Here is a 20,831-nt window from a genome sequence, read left to right as displayed (position 1 = left end):
AGGCCCCAGGACCCCTGGGCTGCCAAGAGACTCCAGTGGCAGGCAGACTAGCCAACCCACGGCCCCTGTGCCCATGGTGCTGAGAATAAAGCTGTCCACGTGGACAGAGTCCTGGGGACCTTTCCTGACCCCAGGAAATAAATCTCCCTGCCTGGACAGGACGAGAGCTTGTTGTGACCCCCACAATTCATCTATTTCCTGGCTAATCACATCAGCCCTGTGCCTGTGAATCCAGCCAAAGCCACTCAGCCCTCGGAGGCACGGCCACATCTGTGGTCACGTACCAGCCGCCAAGGCCACGCAAACCAAAGGCCTCTTCTCTCTCCTTCAATGATCTCATTGAATCCTGTGGCTTTAGGGTCCTTTATTGGCTGGTGACTCACAAGTTTATGGTCCCTATAGCTCACAGCAGCAAACTCCTGCACACACCCCCTCCCCGACACTGCGCTCCACACCGCGGCTCAGGGTCATGTCCACACGGCAGCCTGGGCCTCTCAGGCTTTCCCACCTCGGGAAGGGCACCATCATCTCCCTGACACGGGCTGCATGACCCTCCCGGCCCAGGGCCCCGAAGCCTTTGGGCTGAGACTGAACCAGCGTCCCCACTCCCTCTGTCTACTCCTGCTCCCCTCAGTCTGTCCTCTACCCAGAAACCAGAAAGGTCTTAAAAAAAACACAAAACCTCAGCTTTACTGGGACATAATTTTTATGCCATAAAGTTCACCCGTTGGAAGTGTACAATTCCTGTTTTTGTAGTGTATTCACAGATTTGTACAACCATCACCGTAACCACCTTTCAGAACATTTATGCCCAAAAAGAAGCCTCGGGCCCGCCAGCAGCCACTCACCACCCCCGCTGCCGGGCCGGGCAACCACGACTCTCCGTTCGGTCTCCAGGCCGGCCTTACCGGACCTGCCACGCTAAGGGAACCCGACAGTACGCCCGCGGTCTTTGCGTCCGGCTTCCTTGTTTCAGTGTGATGTGTGCGAGGTTTGTCCATGTTGGCGGACGAGGCAGGGCTTCATTCTGTCTTGCTGCCCCCAAATCTCCATTGCGCAGATCTGCCACGTTTTGTTCATCTGCTCCTCGGTGGAGAGTGGGGTCGTCTCTCCTTTTTGGCTGTTAGAAAGTTCTTTTGAAAGTACAGATCAGGTAACTACACTGGAATTTTTTAAAAAGCTTAATAAAAAAATAAAATAATAAAAAATAATAAAATAAAAAAATAATAAAATAATAAAAATAACAACAGTGACATGTCACTCCCCTGCTTAGAAGCCGACGATGGTTTCCCATCGTGTCCAGCCGCAGCTTGTTGCCTCCGCCTACACCGCCCTCGGGGCCCGGCCGCGGCTCTCTCGCCAGGCCTTCCTGCTGCTCCACACAGCCCGCCCTGCCTTCCTCACGTTTCCTGAACACACCACGTTTGTTTCCTCGTCAGGGCCTCTGCTCCGGCCCCTCGGCCTGCGCTGGCCTCCCTTCCTCTCCGGGAGCCGGCCTCTTTCCCTCCCGTTCAGGCTGCCCCGGAAATGCCTGCCCCTGCCTGTCTCGTCCTCACGGTCACCAGTGTCCCAAATCACCTTCGCGCATGTATCACCCACTCCTCCTGCTGGAATAGTTGGCTCCAAGTGAGGAAGTGCTTCGTCCGTCTTCCCTACTGTGTGCCAGGAGCCTACACCGGTTCCGGGCTCACAGTGGGGCCTGAGCTTGCTGAGAGGCCCTCGTGGTCCAGGCAGGCAAAGCCTCCCCTCTCCCAAGTGGCATTTTGCTCCCAAATGCTGGTCCTGTGATTGGCCGGCAACATGTCAGGGGCTGGGTTTAGAGCAAATAACCCCTCTGCCTGTCCTGGTGCCTAGAGTCAGAGGAAAAGCACGAAAGCCCGCCCCAGATGGCCTTCCTCCTCCTGGCACCCCAGCTCATTCTTCTAGAGCTGGCGTCGAAACCCCTGATCTGACCTTCTCCCTGGAGAGCAGCAGCCAGCAAGTGGAGGAGAGGATGCTGCTGGAGGCCAGGCAGGTGTGCGTGAGAAAGAGAGGGAGAGAGGCCAGGGTGTGAGGCCGTGACCCCGGCCCTGCCTCCTCTTCCAGCGGCCGGCCCGAGCGCCGGGGCTGTCCACACCGATGCCCGCTGTAGACCCAGCACGGAGGGGAAGGACCCTCCCTCCCTAGTCTGAAGGGAGCCTCCGGGGCTGAATGACCCACTCTTCCCGTGACTCTGTTGTCTCGAGGATAAAGTCCAAGCTTTTCACAAGTTGCTCAGAGCCCCAGCCCATCTCTCCTGCCCCCTCTTCCTTCACACTCCCTTGTGGTCCCCCTGCTCAAATCCTCATCGTGCCAGAGGCATGCCATTGATGTTCGTGCTGTCAGGCCTTTGCCTCTGCTCTTCCTGCCCCTGGAATGATCTTCCCCCTGGTGCTCTGACTGGCGACTCCTGAACTCAGGCCTGGCTGGACTTCCACTCTGTGAAGCCTCTTCTGGCCCCTCCTGACAGTCACAGGGACCCTCCTCTGCATACATCCCTCTCTCAGATCACTTACCTCCGGGGAAGGGGGCGGTCAGAGTACCCACTGACTTGTCTAGAAGAGCAGATTCCATTTTTCTTCTCTGATGGATCCCCGATACCCAAGCACAGAAGACCCTCCATAAACATGTGTTGAACGGGTGTTAAGAATAATTCCCCTGCTCACCTGGGAGCCCCTCAAGGACATGGCTAGCATGTCACTTACTTGGATGTAATTTCCATTTGCCACTACTCCCAAATACCACCCTTGCCCGCTCAGGGGTCAAAGACCAGGTGCCAAAAGGCCCCTGCAGTGCCACCGCTGAGCAGAGCGACCCTCCCGGCCCAATCTCTCAAGGCCGGGCCTTGCCCAGTTCCTTGGTTTGGAGACAAGCCTCCCGGGAAGGGTGCCACCAGTGGGACACCTAGCCCGGCTCCATTGCCAAAACCCAGAGTTGTCTTCCCAGAGCCGGGTCCCGACATGGATCCTTTTCCCAGAGGCTCACTGACCTAAGTCAAGTCTTGTAAACCCACCCGTCGTCCAGCGCCCTCCCAATCCCAGCAGCCCATCTCCCCAGCCCTGGGCCCCACAGAGATCAGTGGGGTATCTGTGTCTTTAACAAGAACTGAGTGTAATAAATAAAAGTATTCTGGCAAAGAAAACTTCCCTCATTTCTTTTCCAGGGGCCTTAGCTCATCAATCTTCCCTTCCTAACCTGCTTTGTGCTGTTAGCTTTGCTTCCTGATAGAGCAGAATTTGGTTTTCTAATAGCATCTGTCGTAAGCAGGGTGTCCCCAAACATTAGCGGTAATGAGCTGGAAGTAGCACACTCGGAAGCCTTCAGAAGCCAACAGCAGATGTCAGGCCCTCCGCGGGTCCCCCTGAGGCTTTGGGGCCAGAGCACTGGGTAAAAGCTAGGTCCAGAGCCCCTAAGTCTCAGTCCCTGGGAGTCATTCGTCCAAAAGACATTCCAATGCCTACCATGTGTCAGGTCCTGTGTGGGCTCTGGGAGCTGGGGCCCTGCCCGCAGGGTGCTGTCATGGTTGGTTATCCACGAAGAACTGGAGTGGTGGTAGAAGGAAGTCCCACCCCCAATCGTTCGGCTGGGCTATCCCCTGGGAGGCCGCAGGGCATGAGATGCGGACTCAGATGGACCTGGGTGGGCAAACCATCCTCCCCTCTGGGTTGCTTGAGAACAAGAGCATGAAGCACCCAACACCAAGTCCAGCACATAGCGGCCCCTCCAACATCTGGGACCTGACAGGTGCTCATGGACCAGAATTGGCAGTGATGTCCAAGGGTGGTGCTGCGGCTCCCCTGGGGCCAGGGTTCTTGTCTAGAGGCTCGGGCGGTTGCTGCCCTCTCCTGGGAAAGAGAGAGCCATCCCCCAGCTCCTGGAGACCTTAAAAAGATGGAAGAGGGCCCCAGTGGAACCAAGGCTTCTGAGACAGGAACCAAAAGCATTGACAGATCCAAAAGTATTTCCTCAAACTCCACCCACCCCCATTCCCAAGGTCCTCCTCCAGGCATGCCAAGAGTTGTTCTCTAGAAAAATCGCTCCTGTGGCCATGCCATGTCCAGCAGAGGAGAGGGTAGCTGGTAAGTCACCGTCGGGCCTGCCCATGCCAAGGGGCTGCCAGCCCCACCGACCCGGGTGTTTCTTCCTCACCACCACCCACAGGGAAGGCCTCTTCTGACTCCCCCTTACAGGTGCGGACGTTCTGCTCCCGCAGGTGAGGGTTTCAGGGCAGCAGCACCTGCGTGTGGCCTTGTGCAGGTAGCTGCCCCGCCCCCGGCCACTGCGCGGAGGTGGCCTTCCAGCGGGACCCTGAGGGAATGGAGTTTGTAGGTTTTTATTCTTCTCGACGACTGAAGACGGTTTGGAAAGCAGGTGGGATAGGGTGGAGGGTGGGGTGCCCCCCCCCGGCCTCCCTCCCATCTGCCAACAGAGGGGTCACGAAGCCTGGTGGTCCGGAGACCCCTCCCCGGCAAGCTTCGGGGGTGCGGACGCCCCCCTCTCCCGCCGGCCGCCCGCCGCCCCCCAGGCCTCCGCCGGGCAGGACGCGACGCCCGGGCCCCGCTTTCATTTTGGGAGCCGACGTGCAGGCCGGGCCGGGAGGCGGGCGGCGGGGAGCCCCGGCCCCGCACTGACTCGCTGGGCGGCCCCTGACGCCGCCGAGCCCGCGGCCCGCGCCCGCCCCACGGCCGGAGGCCGCCCCGCCCCGCCTTCGCCGCCGCCGCCGCCGCGCCCGCCGCCAGTCCGCCGCCCCGCCGCCGCCATGGGCCGGGCCCGGCCGGGTGAGCGCGGGCCGCCCGGCCCCGGCCCCGAGCCCGCCGCGCCGCCGCCCGCAGCCCGCCGCGCCCGCGCCCTGGCGCTGCTCGGGGCCCTGCTCGCCGCCGCCGCCGCCGCCGCCGCCGCCCGAGCCTACGCCCGCCACAACGAGGCCCAGGCGGCCGCGCGGCAGGTCCGGCCCGCGGGGAAGGGGCGGGCGCGGGGCTCGCGGGGGCCTGGGCTCTGGGGGTCGGGGTCCGGGCGGCGTGGGGGGGACCGGGAGGAGGCGGGGGAGGGGGCGTGGGGGGGCTCGGAGTCCGCAGGAGCGGGGCTCGGAGGGAGGGGGAAGGGGACCGGGTGGGGTGGGGGTAGGGGCGGGATGGAAGGTGGGGACCGGTGGGCCGGGGAGGGTGGCATGAAAGGGAGGGTGAGGGTGGGGGTGGCGGGTCGAGCCGACTTGGGAGGACGGTGCAGGGAGGCCAGGACATTGGCCCAGTGTGAGGCAGCGCCTGGGACAGACCGGAGGGGCGGTCCCGAGCAGTGACTTGGACAGTGCGAGTGAAGCTGGGACGGGGAGAGTCTGGTGGGGAGAGTCGCCCCGGGGGGGGGGGGGCTGCTGGGACAGTGCTGGGGGGACAGGAGAGGACACTGGTGGCAGAATGTGACATGGGGACAGGACCAGGTAGAAGGAGACTAGGACAGCCTTAGGCATAGTGGCTAGTGGATGAAGGCCCGGAGTGAAGCAGGGCCCAGCAGAGACTGGCAGGGACTGGGGCTCTGGGATGGTGCAGAGGTGAGGTCTGGATTGGGCGGACTGGGAAATATTGTGAGAACCCAGGAAGATGGTGCTTGGAGCTGCCCCCTCCACCTGTTTGGGACCCCAGCTGGGTATCCAAATGGTGCTCAGTGGAGCCCCTTCCTCCCCAGCAGGAGTCAGCGCTGAAGGCCCTGGGGACAGAAGGCCTCTTTCTCTTTTCCTCCTTGGACACAGACGGGGATATGTACATCAGCCCCGAGGAGTTCAAGCCCATTGCTGAGAAGCTAACAGGTACCAGGCGAGGCTGGGGACAGGGGCACCCGAGTCATGGCCCTCAGCGTCTTGGCCACTGTGCCTGCCCTGAGCGGGAGGGCCACCGGGAGAGTGACAAGAGGGATCCTGCAGCCCTGGGGTCCTCTCTGCTCTGACCCTTTCCAGCTGGCGGTTTGGGAGCTGCCCTGGCACTGCCTGAGCCCGTTCTCAGGTGCAAATACTAGTTAACACTCCCTGACCGCTTCTAGACGTGATTTGAAGCCCTGCACGTGAGTTATCTCTTTAATCTTCACCGTGTCCTGTGAAACAGTCGCTGTCATCATTCTCCGGTTTATAGTTTGGGAGACCGAGGCCCAGCAAGGTGCAGAGCCAGGATGGGAACCGGGGCCACGGGTTTGAGGAGTAGAGAGATTATCTGCCGAGTGACCAGTATACAGTCGCTATTCTGTAGACACGGGCTCTTACCAGTATTACTACTTATTTGTTTAGATGCTGTCAGATTCCTAGCCTGTCCCGGCGATCCATTTTTACCCAGTTGTAATCCGTGATTTCTTTTTTTTTTATAAAGATGAGGTCCTGAAATATTCTAATGAATGATTAAATGCTTCTCTCACGGTCTCACCAGCACCCCAACCTCTGTGTCCATTTCTGTCCAACTTCTTGTGACATCTCTTGACCGTGGGATCTTGTTATCCAAATTGCCGGGTGTAAGTAGGTCAATAGGTGGGAAAGGCAAGGAAGAGATGCCCGCTGCCCAGGGACAGGCCTTGCGTGTCTCAGGCGGGGTCAGGTAGATCGGCCACTTTCTGGCCCGGTGAGCACAGTCCCTGTCAGAGGAGGGGGTCGGATGGAAAATGTGCATTTGCTGAGCAGGTGTGGCCAGTGTCTCTCAGTGGCATTCAGTTCTGTGGGAGGCAGCTGGGCAGGTAAACAGGTCAGCGTCGTGTGGTTTGGCTTTGACCTCTTACTCTGCAGACACTTCGCAGAACACCCACCCAGCCACCACCTGGTCCTTTTTTGTGGACAGAGAGAGTGAGTTCCCTCATCATGGCGTGTTGGACAAGCTTGCTGGGCTCGAGGGCACTTTTGATTTTTGTCACATAAATCTTTTTCTCCCTCCCTTACGGCCTAGGCCGCTAGGAGTGCAAAACTGGACCAAGTTTTGGGAAAAGAAAACATAAACTAAAACAAAACCCAAAACATCAAATCTATGCAGGAAACAGAAGCAATCTGTCTAGTTGGTAGAGTTATGAGTGTGTTTAATTTTCTTTAATACCTTAAAAGTTTTACGAAGTCTGTAATGAGTTACTTGTAAGTCAGGAAATAAAACTTCTGATGAAAAACGTGCTGGACATCGGTATTAATAATTATCTGTGATAAGAGTAAAATACTTGAAAAAGCAAGGCAGACGAATAAGCTCGCACATTCTCACTGTTCCCTTCCCCTGAGGCTTCCAGATTGCTCTTTGGAAAGTCTTGCTCCAGCGGCTTACAAATGTAGAAATAACTGTGATTCTTCAGAACAGGGCTTTGCCTCAGAAGCTGCTGGCGTGTGCGGATTCCAGCCCCTGAGAATTCTGGCTCAGTAGGTTTGAGGAGGGTTCTGGGCATTTGCAGTTTAGAAAGGTGTCCCAAACGATTCTGATGATTCCTGTTTAAGAACCGCTCTCAGTGCCCCCAGCTGGCCTGTCAGTTCGCCAGCAGATGCCAAGCATCATCTCTGTCCCCTGAACCTGCCCGGGGACAGCAGCCATGACAAGCAGTGCCGCGGCCTTCCCCCTCGGAGGCGTCTAAGGCCCCTCCTTTCCATCAGTCACCGCTTTGGAAATTGGCTTCCTTTCTCCCTCAGCCTTCATCATGACTCGGTCCACACTTGAAAGGTCTCAGACTGGGCATACCTCCGGCAGGAAGAGACCCGAGACATCAAGTTCAGCCACTGCCACTCCAGCCCCGCCTTACACAGATGGGGAGACAGGACCACCCAGAGAATCAGGGAGAAGCCGGTCTCCTCTCTTCCAAACTGGCGATTTTGAGGGCGTTGCAATCTATCTCAGGGCTTCTTGACACCAAAGATGGTGTCAAAGATGGTTCTGTTCCTTGCTTTCATTCGTTCTTCTCAGTGGCTCTCTGACGAGCGTTCATTTCTTCACAAGGCCCCCAGGACAGGCTCACGCAGGGCAGCGTGGCCTCGATTGCCCATGTGGGAAAACCAGAGGGGCTGAGTGATTTGCCCCAAATCATCCCAGAAAGGGAACTGACCTCAGCCTGGAGCTGGGCTGATGAGGCCCAGCCTGAGCGTTCTCTTCTCCAGGCCCCGGGCAGCAGCTTCTCTTTGGTGCCGGGACCCCAGCCGCTGGGACAGGCAGTCGCCTGCCCGGACACTGCCTTTGGTGGGCCCAGCACCAAGTTCACCTAGACTCAGTTCAGAGAACAAAGGGAAGCAGGCCAACCAGCCAGCCTGGCCTGGTGGAAAGAGCACAGGGTGGGGTCAGAAGAATTCGGTTTGAGCCCTAGCTCTGTGGCTCCCCAACCCCGAGTCTTCTGGTGGTAATAATACAGCTAAAGTGTACGACGGGTTCAGTCTGTACCAGACCAGGTGCTCACGCTGCGTGGATTCTCTCATCCAATCCTCATAACAAGCCACTGGCCAAAGCACACAGGGGTGAGGGGCGGAATTTGAACCCAGGTCATCTGGTTCCTGAGCCTTTAAGGAAACAGAGTCTGAGATCACAGTGCCCTCAGAAGACGGTCATTATTGATTGTGGGTTTAGAGTAACACAAGCCAGGGTTTGAATCCTGACTCCCCACTACCTAGCTGTGTGACCTTCAGGAAGTGACTTCACCTCTCTGAGCCTCCACTTTCTCATGTAAAATGGAATTGGTAATGATATTATTCTCTGTCTCTCAGGACTACTGTGAAACTAAAATGTGACACTTGCTGGTTGTTGCTTTGGTAATTGTCAACTATTACTCCAGCTCTAAGCCTGGCTCCCATGAATCACCTTCCAGTGGTGGGGGGAGTGGACCTCCCCAGAGAAGAGGGGCCCTGCAGCCGGAGGGCAGGGCCCCTCTTCAGCAACCGTGTCTCATAGGGTCAACTCCTGCGGCCAGCTACGAGGAGGAGGAGCTGCCCCTTGACCCCAGTGAGGAGACGCTCACCATAGAAGCCCGATTCCAGCCTCTAATCCCGGAGTCCATGACCAAGAGCAAAGATGGGTTCCTGGGGGTGAGTCTGAGTGGGGGCAGTGGAGACCGCCCATAGGTGGGACCACAGACACAGGATCATCCGCGCTCACTCACCTCCCAAGAAGAGGTCTGTGCTCTGTTTCTCTTTCCCTCTTTCCTTCCTCCCCTTATTAGCTGCCCTCTGTGCCCCCAGTATGCCAGGCCCTGAGGGGTCCAGCAGTGGGTGTGATGCCGACCCTGTCGTTTAGGACACAGTCTGGTGCAGGAGGGATAATCATGAGCCCCTAACCCAGATGGGATCTGGACTGGCTTCCTGGAGGCAGTGCCATCTGCTGAGACTGCCGGAGGAGGGGGCTGAGCCAGGGGAGGCAGGGGTGGAAGGACCTGGTCCGAGGAGGCAGCTCAGGGACTGGAGCCAGTGTAGAGGCAGGCGCCTCACGTGGGCTCATTACTTTCTGCAAGTGGGTCTTCCCCCGCCCCCCAGGCTGTGAATTTCTTGAGGGCGAGGCCTCTGTGCCTCCTCAGGCCCCTGGCACTTGACAGGTGCTCGGCTGAACTCTGCCGGACTAGACCTGAGGCTCAGCCCCCGGCAGGGGTCAGCCCCACCCTGCCCCGAGGCCCCCGTGGCCAAGGTTTCAAGCCCATCCTGGCCCTGAGGCAGCCCCACACCCTGCCTGCCTTCCCCACCCACCCCCCAGCTCGCTCTGTTCCAGCCACTCCAGACGTCCAGGCTTTCTTCCAGCCTTGAGCCTTCTCGGATGCTCTCCCCTCTGCCAGGAGCAACTTTTCCTCTTTGCCCAGCCCACACCTTCTCGGCCTTTCGGTCTCCCCTGAAATGCCACTTCAGCTTGGACAAAGATCTGAGGGCAGGAGGTGCCCGGTCAGTCGCCTGCGGACAGAGAGCTGGTGCGGCTGGACCCAGAGCACGTGGGACACAGGCAGGGGCATTCCGGTCAGTGGGGCTGGGAGAGAAGTCGCCAGACTGCAGAGGCCCTTGGTCGCTTGACTTTGTTTGGCCTTCGATCTGCGGCAGCAAATTACCGTAGCAGATTTTGAAATGGGAGGGTTCCCTCGGCAGATGCTGGCAGGCTGGGGAGAAATGAGAGAGGAGAAGACCAGTTCTCAGGAGGGAGGAGGCCTGGGGGGGGGGGGGGAGGCAGCGGTGATGGAGAGGAAGGACAGCCTAGAAGATGCTGGGAAGGGAAGGAAGACAGGGCATGGCTACTAATGGAAAGTGGGGGAGGGGAGAGGGGGTACTCAGGCTTCTGGATGGTGACCAAGTGCAGGGTGGGCCATTTGCCCCATGGGGACCAGAGGAGGGAATGGGTCTGGTGGGGAGCGAATGAGGTCAGTCTGGACACAGTGAAGTCGAGGCGCCTGGGGATGTCTAGGGGAACAATCCAGTAAGCGAGGTTGGAAACACAGGTTTGGCCTCCCACAGAAGATCTGGGGAGGGAAGGTTGGCAGGGACAGTTGGTGGTTGAAGTTGTCCGAATAGATGAGTCCCCCACAGAGCAGTGAGAGCAGGGCGGGACTGGCGGGGTGCCAGGGCACAGCTGCACTTAGAGGGAAGATGGGGCAGGGACTGCGCCCCACAGAGCGCAGCCCCCCTTCGCGGACAGCTCCCCTGCAGGGGTGGCCAGCCTGTGGGCAGGACCCCGCGGGCGGGCAGCTCCGCCTGGCTCAGCACAGCCGGCCCTGCGTAGAGAACCCGCGGGCTCAGTCTTCTTGGGGGGTAGCTCCGAGAACCTCCCTCCTCCCCGTGAGCCTGGCCCCCCACCACCGTGGAGGTGGGGAAGGGAGAGGGAGCCTGATGCCATGGAAGACCTAGCAGCTCCCTGGTGGCGGAGCGCCCCCGAAGGGCCAGGCTCGTGCGGGACAGGGAGGGGCTGGCGGAGGGGCAGCTTTTACCAGAGGCCATGCCCTGGGTCCCACCTCAGCGCTCCAGATGTGCAGACGGCCCGCGCGGTCTGACCCCCATCTGTCCCACGTGTCAGCTCACCTGGCAGAGATGGTGCCTTGCTGACAGGGAACAGCTGAGGGATGCCGGGCATGCCAGGTGCTGCCCAGTGTGGTACGGATGACTCTGGAAGGGGGCGACTCTAGAAGGGGGCACTCTCTGGGAGTGACCTTCCTTCCCCTTCTCTGCGGTCGCATCCTGCTCTTTACCCCAGAGAGTTCCCCCAAAAGGTGGTGACCACCTTCCTCCTCAGACTTCTCTCCAAAGTCTCAGCCCCCTCTGTGGGACATTAGCCCCAGGAGGAGACTTGATGAGAAGAAGGTCGGGGAGAAGGCAAGGCTGGTGGAGGGGTGGCAGGTGGTGGCACTCAGGGTTGCCAGCTGGCACCGCAGAGGGAGGCAGGACCATGTGCCTGTGAGGCCTGGAACCGTGTGACTGGCTCGACGAGGGAGGGAAGAGGCCATCGGAACCCCTGCACAGAGCTCCCCCCACCCCGTGCCAGCCCTAGCTGGCCCTGCCAGCTCCGGCCTGGGCTGCGCCTGAGCGGGCCAGCGGGGTGCTGCTGGGGGCCGGGAAGGTGAGGTGGGCCTCGGCTCTGGCAAGATAGTGCCAGGCCTGTGGCCCTCACCAGGACCAAAGCACCCCCTGGGTCCTGCTGCTCCCTTTGCTCGCGGGCTGGCTCAGGGCTCAAGGGAGACCTCCAGCCACACATGGAACGGGGACCCCACATTGTGGTTCTCAGCACCCTAGAGCCCCGGCTTTCCCCCGCCCCAGGTCTCCCGCCTGGCCCTGTCCGGCCTCCGCAACTGGACGACCGCTGCCTTGCCGAGTGCGGTGTTTGCCGCCCGCCACTTCCAGCCCTTCCTTCCCCCTGGGGGCCAGGTGGAACTGGGGGAGCCCTGGTGGATCATCCCCGGTGAGCTGAGCGTCTTCACCGGCTATCTGTCCAACAACCGCTTCTACCCCCCACCGCCCAAGGGCAAAGAGGTGAGGGCCGCCCACAGTGAGGCCGGGCCTTCCACCCCAGCCCCAGCCGCAGCCCCCGCCCAGGCCTGGCCCCTTCTGTGTCTGCTCTGCGTCTGCTCTGACCCGGGCCCCCAGGCCCCCCAGCCCCCCCCCCCTGCCCCCCGGCCTGCAGGCCTGGAACAGACGCTCACCTCGCCGACCAGGCCGCAGCCCGCAGCCCGGGTCTTCACTGCCCCCCGCAGGTCATCATCCACCGGCTCCTGAGCATGTTCCACCCGCGGCCCTTCGTGAAGACGCGCTTTGCCCCTCAGGGGGCCGTCGCCTGCCTGACCGCCGTCAGCGACTTCTACTACACTGTGATGTTCCGGTGTGTAGCCCTCAACAGCCCCCAGGCCCCTCAGCCGCTCCGGGGGCCCAGGGGAGCATGGGAGGGGGCCTGCCTGGAAGCCCCCAGGGCCACCGCGTACCACCCTCTGGGCTCCGGCAAGCCATGTTGGCTCTCTGGGCCTCCGTTTCCTCGCCTGTGGAGGGGGTGGCGGTGACCCCCTCCTGGGAGCAAGGGAAAGTGGGGAGCATGCTGGGCGTGGGGCTGGAGGCTGTGATCGTTACCCACCCAGAAGAGGGCGTGTAGGAGCTGTGACCCCAGCTCGCGCGCGTGCTCTCTCTCTCTCTCTCTCTCTCTCTCTCTCTCTCACACACACACACACACACACACACACGCACGCACGCGCGCGGAAGGCTGGAGGCAAGGCCTGTGGAGAAGGCCGCGCATGTACTGGGCCCCGAGGATGGGCAGCGCTTGGAGGGTCTCGGGGCTTTTCCCTGCCCCGCACATTCTCCTTCGTCCCCTGCCCAGCCCTGTCCTCCCCCACAAGAGTCTGGCCAAGGGCTCCCCAGCTTTGGCACAGAAGCAGCAGGGTGGGCCGTGGCTCAGCAGGGGCTGCTCCCAGCCGGGCTGCTTTCCCTCCAGGATCCACGCCGAGTTCCAGCTCAGCGAGCCGCCTGACTTCCCCTTCTGGTTCTCACCTGGCCAGTTCACCGGCCACATCATCCTCTCCAAAGACGCCACTCACATCCGAGACTTCCGGCTCTTCGTGCCCAACCACAGGTGGGAGTCTTGACCCCGGCCCAGCCCTGCATCCCACTGTAGTTTGCCCCACTCCACCCCCCAGCTCCTGGAGCTCAGGTGCAGGGCCCAGAGGCCCCCTCTGTCTCTGCCCCTCCTTCGCTCCCCAGAGCCACTTCTCTTGGAAGGGGCCTGGAGCTGACCCAGGAGGCAGCTTGACATGAGTGGAGGTGGGTCATTCCATCATCCGGCAACCATGTCCCAGTTGGCCTGGACTGCCAGCTCTGCACCAGGGACCCAGTGCAGCAGACCCTCCCCAAAGCTGGAGCCTGACACCCCCATATTGCTGACAGACCTCCCACAGACCCATGACCACAGCCTGCGCGTGGCACCCTAGTGCTGGCAGCTGGGCAGGGACCTGGCTGGCCTGAGTCCAGGAAGCCTTCTTAGAGGAAGAGACAGAAGCAGAGACCTGAGTGGGGGAGGGGGTGGGGTGAGGAGGGTTTAGCCAAGCAAAGGGAGCAGCACATGTAGTCCTGGGGGCAGTCCTTCCGCTGCCGGCAGTTGCTACCACAGGCCCTGGGGGGTGGAGGGAAGGGGCCCTTCGGGAGCGCTCCACGTCAGCCGCCCACCTGCATGCCCAGCCTCTTGTCAGGGAGCATGGGACCAGAAGGCCAGCTTCGAGTCTTTCCAGATTCCTCCCTGATAGCAAGTGGCTGCTTAGTGGGTCTGAGTGACCCAGGACAGGGACAAGACCTTGGCTGGGAGCCGGGAGCCCCATAGTTAAGTCTCCCCTGTGGCACCGTGGGCTGCATGGCTGTGGGCAAGGCCCTGGCCATCTCTGGGCCTGTTTCCTCGTCTGTTAGATGGGAGGATGGCTCCTGGGCATGAGTGAAGGGCTGGTTGGGAGAGCCTGGGAAGAGAAAGTTGCCCCCAGGAGCAGGAGTGATTTCCTCTCCCTCCCCTCAGCAAGCAAGCCCCCTTCCCCTCCTCGACTGCACTGGCTCAGCCCGGAGCACATCTGCCTCCACCCCAGGGTTGGAGGTGGGGGTCCTGGATTGGATGAAACAGGGCAGGGGCAAATGACCAGCCCCAGGACCAGGCCACCGGTCCGCCCACCTCTTCAGGCACCCCGCTCCCCCTGCCCGAGGCGGTTAGTTGTCGGTCCTGGGGCTCCCTCATGTGGCCGATCTGCAGATGGCATGTGGTAGGGCCAGACTTCCTGCCTGAGAGGGAGCCGGGGAGGCCAGCTCAGGGAGGACGGTGCCAGGCCTTCACTCCTGTCCCTCTCTGTGTCCTGAGGGAGGCACTGACAATCTTTGCACCTCAAAGAGCCTTGGGCAGCATGTGAGACACGGACGTGAAAGCCCTCTGTGAACTGTAAGGGGCTGGGCCAGGCAAGCCTGGTGTGGTTGCAGTGCCTTCTGAAGAGGCCGCCCAAGGACAGAAGAGGGCCCAGGCTCTGCGGTCAGAATCCCAGTGGCGCTAAGACCTTGGGTTCACCTTGCCAAGCCTCGGTGTTCTCATCCGTAAAATGGGGAGGGTTGTGCGCTCTCAGAGAGTGAAAGTTCGACATGGGCCTTGGTGATGGGGGTGTTCGGCCCTGGCCCCCCTCTCCCTGTCGCCAGGTCTCTGAATGTGGACATGGAGTGGCTGTACGGGGCCAGTGAGAGCAGCAACATGGAGGTGGACATTGGCTACATCCCCCAGGTGAGCACACCGGCGGTCCTGACCCAGGTCTGCAGGGCTACGAGCCTCAGGCAGTCCAGGTGAAGAACAGAGCTCCTGGGGGGGCTGAGGCCAACCGTCCCCAAAGCAGGATTCTGGGAAACCACCTGATCCTGCACAGAAAACCCAACAGCTGCCATCGGCCCTTAGACGGCTTCACGCGGTGGAAGGAGCCCCAACTTGGCCCTGCCCTTCCCTGGGCCTCAGTTCCTCCACCTTTGCCACGAGTGGGGTATCTTTGGGGGTCTCTTAAGGATTCTTGCCCATCTCTGAGACACCCTCACTGATGTCATCCCCCACGGCCCTCTGGCCCAGATGGAGCTGGAGGCCCTGGGCCCGTCGGTGCCCTCCATGATCCTGGATGAGGACGGCAACATGATCGATAGCCGCCCGCCCTCAGGGGAGCCCCTCCAGTTTGTGTTTGAGGAGATCAAGTGGCAGCAGGAGCTGAGCTGGGAGGAGGCTGCCCGGCGCCTGGAGGTGGCCATGTACCCCTTCAAGAAGGTGGGGCCGGACGGGAGCTGGTCAGGGCTGGGGGAACAGTGGCTTGGGGGGGGGGGCACTCGATTCCAGGCTGGGGACAGGGCTTGCTGCTGAGGCCACCTCCCTGCCTGGCCCGGCCCGTACCAGTGGGGCCTCTCTTTTGCCATTCAGACCTTGGCAGGAGGCCTCCCCTGGCCCAGCAAAATCCTTTCTCTCTCTCTCTCTCTCTCTCTCTCTCTCTCTCTCACACACACACACACACACGTACACACACATTATACACAGCCCCTGAATAGGACCCTAGCTGCACACAGTGGATTCTCTCTGTCTCCCTTGGCCCCAGGTCACCTATCTGCCATTCACCGAGGCCTTCGACCAAGCCAGGGCCAAGAACAAGCTGGTGCACTCAATTCTGCTGTGGGGGGCCCTGGATGACCAGTCCTGCTGAGGTGAGGGAGACCCCGCCGGGCTGAGAGAATGGGGGGAGACATCCCAGCTCATGGGGTGCGGGGGGCTCTGAGATCAACAGGACTGTCCTGTTGGAGCATGGGGGGGCTTGGGGACTACACAGGGCAGGGGTGTGTGGTAAGAGCTTGCGGGAGTTCTGCGCCGAGCTCAGAAGAAGCTGCTGTTCACAGCAGAAAGAGCCCCGCTCAGTCATTTTCAGTGTGGAGACCTGGGCCAAGTGACTTCCCCTCCTTGAACCTTAGTTTTCTCGACAGTGAAAGAGGGGTAACATACTTACCTCCCAGAGTTGTGAAAATGGGGTAAAAGTGCCTGTGCTCCGTGAAGTGTTGCACACAAGTAAGAGAGAAATGGTGCCAGAGGCTGGCCATGCACTCACTTTTCCAGAAGATTCACCTGAGACCTGCCACATACAAAGATCTGGGGTGTCTGACTGCGGGTACAAAGACTAGTAAGACCGTGCCCCTGCCCTCATCCAGTCCATCCACAAACACCCCTGGCACCCCCACGCTAAGCCCATGGGCTGCGTGCTGGGAGTCTTGTCAGAAGTGGTCCCTGTCCTTGGGGAGCGCCATGTGCAGAAGGCGGACGTACCACAGGGCAAGGTCCCAGGTGGCACAAGACTGTAACTGGGGGTTCAGGGAAGGCTTCTCGGAGGAATAGATTTAAGCTGAGACTTTGGAGGTGGAGTAGAAGTTTATCAAGTGACAGGAGGAAAAGTGTTTGAGGTAGAATTACCTGTGCAAAGGCCCTGGGCTCTGGAGGTTAGCAGAGTGAAGAAGCTGGCACCGTCTGCAGGCCCCTGGGCCGAGGTTGTCGTCCGTCTATCTGTCTCCCTCCTCCCCCTGCCCCCCTGCCCCATCTCAGCCCAGGACGCCGGGATGTCACTGACTGGAATGACTGCTACCCTCTGCTCAGCACTACTCTGTGGCAGGCTCTTGGAATCTGTTATTTTACTGGGGCGCACAGACCGCTGTACAGCCCGTGAGGTTTATTGCTGATCGAAAACCCGGTAAGACGTGGGGTGCCTCACCCTTCTGGCTTTGCTGTTCCCTGAACAGGTTCAGGGCGGACTCTCCGGGAGACTGTCCTGGAAAGTTCGCCCATCATTGCCCTCCTCAACGAGAGCTTCATCAGCACCTGGTCCCTGGTGAAGGAGCTGGAAGACCTGCAGGTGAGTGGCGGGTGGGTGGGAACAGCCCCATGGGAGCCCCGGGGACGGTGCCAGCGGCTGAGGCATTGGGAGTGTGCCACCTGTCCCCACAGAACGACCAGGAGAACCCATCCCACAAGAAGCTAGCTGACCTGCACCTGGAGAAGTACAGCTTCCCCGTGGAGATGATGATTTGTCTGCCCAACGGCACTGTGGTAGGCAGCCCCCGACAGCTTCCCCCAGTTGGGCCAGGCAGCGGGGGGGCAGAGGAAGCAGCAAGCAAGGGGCACAGACTTAGAGACCTTGTCGGGCTTCGGGGCTGCCCCCACCACTTCCGGCTGCTCTCCTAGCCAGTCTGAGCCTCACTCGTAACCATCTATAAAATAGGAATTGTCAGGCCCACCCTGCGTGCCTCATGCAGGGGCTGAGATGCTCCCACGAGAAGGGGGACCTCGAAAGCACTTTGGGGACCGGGCAGCCAGGAGCACAGGCTAGCAGCCGAATGGACAGGAACATGGCCTGGAAGGGAAGGCTCACCCTGGACCATTGTGGCCAGCTCTGGGGTGGAAGGAGGAAGGAGGGGCAGGCCTCGTGACAAGCAGAGAAGACCAGGGAGTCCCAGGCTGAGCCAAGCTGCAAGACCTTACCTCTCCCCGGGGTTCCTGTAAGCACTCACACACAGCCTTACTGGGGTCTACACAGCTTTGGGAGAAGGACAATCACGAGTGCCCATTTTACAAACAAGGAAACTGAGGCTCAAAAAGGTCCAGAGACTTGGTGAAAGTTGCACAATTGAGAAGCGCAGCTGGTTTGGAAACCAGGCCTGTGTGTGAGCCTCAGAATCTCCTGGCCCTTACCCTTCGCGTCCCGAGGGGTGATCAGTGTGGGACTGAAGGCTGGGGGGTGGGGGGTAGTCGGCTTCCTCAGGCTCTGAAGCAGGGGAGGAAGTGGGGGAGCAAGAGCCGAGGCTGGCCGGCAAGAGGGCCATTGTGCACTGGCGCTCGGCCCGCTGGGGCCCGGCCCTGGCAGGGCCCTGGCATCACGGAGCCAGGCGGACAGAACTTGGCCCGGGGACTGTGCTCTCCCACTTGTCCGTTTGTTTCTTGGCTTGTGTCCTGGGCACCTGCCCTTAAGGAGCTGATTAGCCAGGGTGAGAGGCGGGGTGGGGGGGCAGCAGGCACACAGAGTGGGGGGCGTTTTGGCTGAAGGGAATGTGGAGTTCAAGGGTCCCAGGAACAGAGGAGAAGAGGGGCTGCGGGGGGCGTGGGGCGGGGGGAAGGCGGAGAGGCATTAGGTCTCGCCAGTAGATGAGGTGTGGGAGAGCTCTGCGGGCGGAGGGCCCTGTGCTCCCAGAGGTGGGAGAGGGGAGTGGCTGGCCCTGGGCGGGTTCTGCCCTGCCCGTCTGCCATCTGCCTCGGAGTGAGGACAGTCGAGGCCTGACAGTGGTCCCTTCTCCCAAGAGAGCATGAGCAGACAGGGAGCAGGGGGCCCCCCTCGCTCTCCTCACCCAGCCCCTCTCCCAGGTCCACCACATCAACGCCAACTACTTCTTGGATATCACCTCCATGAAGCCGGAGGATGTTGAGAACAACGTCTTCAGCTTCTCGTCCACCTTTGAAGACCCGTCCACGGCCACCTATATGCAGTTCCTGAAGGAGGGCCTTCGGCGTGGCCTGCCCCTCCTCCAGCCCTAGTGTGCCCTCAGGCTTCGAGAGGCCAGGCTGGAGAGGCGGAGCTGAAGGAAGGGCCTCCAGTGCGAGGACAGGCCCCTCAGGGCCAGAGCCAGTGGTCCTCGCACTCCCGCCCCTGCCACTCCCAGGCTGCCCGTGGGACCTGAGGTCAATGGGGGGTAGACAGGGGGTGCCTGGGCTGGCTGGACAAATAAACCTTTGGCTCCAGCTGCCACCATCAGCCCTTTACTACCCACATGGTCCCAGAAGCTGTTCAGGATACCCAAACCAGGGCCTCGGATCATCTCCCTGGACCTCACCCACTCGGGCACCTAGCTCAGGTCCTTGTGGGTAAAGATCAGGGAGGAGTGGTGCTAGGAAGACTGGGCCACCCCCCTCTCCTTACATTCACCCCTTCCCAGAAGAAACATCAAGAAACCCTGGACTGGGGGTTAAGGAGGGATTATCAGGGAAGCACTCTTGTTTGGAGCCTCCTTCCTGGCTGCCCCTCTCTGCCTGGTGTCTCCCAGTGGGGTCAGTTCAGCTGGAGACAGCCTTCTGGAGGCTCAGGGCAAAACCCTCCTTCGGAAGGAGAATTCACTGTACCTAGACCTCGGCTCCCCAGACCACTCAACCGACCTAACGAGAGGACCCAGCACCTATTGTGGGGCTTGCTGGAGGCCGGCCGCCTGGAGAGTTCACTGTGACGTAGGCTGTGCTCTTAGCAAGGGAGTCCACTGAGGGGATCCTGAGGCCCAAGGCCAAGGCACCCCCAACTGCCCACCCCGGCGAGGGTCACAGAAGGACGACTGGAGCCAGCCTCCTGGCCCTCAGACCCCCGCTCCCCAGAAGTGTAGCTCAGCCAAAGAACACGGCCTCCCCCAGAGCTGGTGCTGCCCCAGCTGCCAGGGCAGCCCAGACCAGCTTGCCCACCCCCGAGCAGCCATTGACCCTCCTTGGCCTCTCTTAAGGCCTTGGTCTACGTCCCAAGCCACGGACCACAGCCAGTCTTTTTTATATATGCAGAAAAGTGTTTTTATGAGAAGCTTCTCACAGTTTGTAGGTATTTTTGATAACCCCAACGCTGAGGAGAAAGAAGGGGCAGTGTCTCCCCCCAGCAGCAGCCCCATGATGGCTGGATCTGAAATCCTAGATGGGTCCAGCTTGATGTCTTTGCAGCTGCAACTATGGGAAGAAATAGTCCTCTCTTCCTTTTCTTCCAGCTTTTTAAAAAAGGTCAGTGTACCCCCAACCCTATCCTTGTCCTCCACTCAGACCCATGGGAGATCCTTGGGCTTTCATTAAAGCCTTGGAGCCACACCTGCTCCCCAATGCCTGACCCCCCAGGGGCTCACTCTTAAACCTGGAAGAGGAAGGCAGACATTTCCTCAGACACACTCCCAGGCCTCCATCTGCTGAGTTCTCCTGTCTGCCACTGAAGTATCCGTACTGCGCCTTCTCTCTCAGGGGTGCTCCGTTAACATGACTTGTATTTGCTCATTTAATCCTCACAGCAAACCCGTGAGGCACATGTTAATTGTTCCCATTTTGCAGATGAAGAAACTGAGTCTCAGGGAAGTGAAGTGATGTGCCCAAGGCCACTGCGTGGTAGAGTTGAGATTCAGTCTGTCTCGATTTTGGAGTGTTTTGTTTTGCACTGCGCCCCACCTCTCTCCCCTCCCCATTTTCACTGAGGTGAAAAAGAAAGCCTTTCAGACCAAAATGTCTCCCTTCCCTCTGATCTCCAGACCAAAAGAGGCATGAGCCAGCAAGCTCAACCAAGTTGTGTCGTTCCGGGAGGTGGTGCCTCCAGGCTCCTTACAGGGAGGGAGGGCACCTGAGTCTGTGTCCAGGCTTCCAGGCCTGGGCGGCAGTAACCAGTCCGTGAGCCCACCAGTGTCAGCGGAGACCCAGCCTCCAGGAGGGCCCGCCCCACACTGAACAGCCCTCATCCCGTGTAAGGCATCCATTGCTTTGGCTTTCTGATCTTCACCTCAAGCCTTTTCCTGAACCCCCCCCCACTATGCCTTGAAGCTCATGGTGGGGGAGGGCCCCCAGCTCCCTCCTGCCACCCGTCTGCCACTTCCCTCCCCTACCCACATGGCCAATAATAAAATTGGAGAGACCAGGGTGGTTCTAAGTGCCTTTCCTTTGAATGGGATGTGGGTCAGTTCTAGCCTTGGTCTGACTCCTCTGTGGGATAGGCTTGGCAGACGGGCAAGGGAGCATGGCTGGAATGCCTCTATCCATCTATCGACTATCTTCGCTGTCACTAGAGGGCTCAAGTGATGTTCTTAAAGTAAGTTTGTGATAGACCTAGTAGTAGAACTTACTACTGTTTTTAGAATCTGGTGA

General features: G+C 60.1%; 1 protein-coding gene across 4 annotated transcripts; it reads left to right on the top strand.

Annotated features, from left to right (window-relative positions):
* Positions 1-4,051: 4,051 nt before the first annotated feature.
* SELENON (selenoprotein N) lies at positions 4,052-20,606 on the top strand. Of its 4 annotated transcripts, XM_087858356.1 has the most exons (13): positions 4,052-4,097; positions 4,209-4,231; positions 5,701-5,818; positions 8,892-9,025; positions 11,720-11,932; positions 12,154-12,278; positions 12,882-13,019; positions 14,606-14,687; positions 15,021-15,209; positions 15,532-15,637; positions 16,715-16,827; positions 16,920-17,021; positions 18,330-20,606. In XM_087858356.1, the coding sequence occupies exons 1-13, from the start codon at positions 4,067-4,069 to the stop codon at positions 18,498-18,500; spliced, it is 1,545 nt and encodes a 514-aa protein (XP_087714482.1). In that variant the 5' UTR covers positions 4,052-4,066; the 3' UTR covers positions 18,501-20,606. The 4 variants fall into 4 exon arrangements, with proteins under 4 accessions (XP_087714482.1, XP_045638332.1, XP_087714481.1 ...); XM_045782376.2 differs by lacking the exons at positions 4,052-4,097; positions 4,209-4,231 and adding an exon at positions 4,752-4,963; XM_087858355.1 differs by lacking the exons at positions 4,052-4,097; positions 4,209-4,231 and adding an exon at positions 4,752-4,963 and having other exon boundaries at positions 5,698-5,818.
* Positions 20,607-20,831: the final 225 nt, after the last annotated feature.

The sequence above is a fragment of the Ursus americanus genome, chromosome 33, assembly GCF_024610735.1.
Source record: "Ursus americanus isolate L20-20 chromosome 33, mUrsAme1.1.p, whole genome shotgun sequence".
Lineage (NCBI taxonomy): Eukaryota > Metazoa > Chordata > Mammalia > Carnivora > Ursidae > Ursus > Ursus americanus.
Note: the sequence above shows the minus strand (reverse complement) of the source record. Positions and strands in the feature narration are given on the sequence as shown.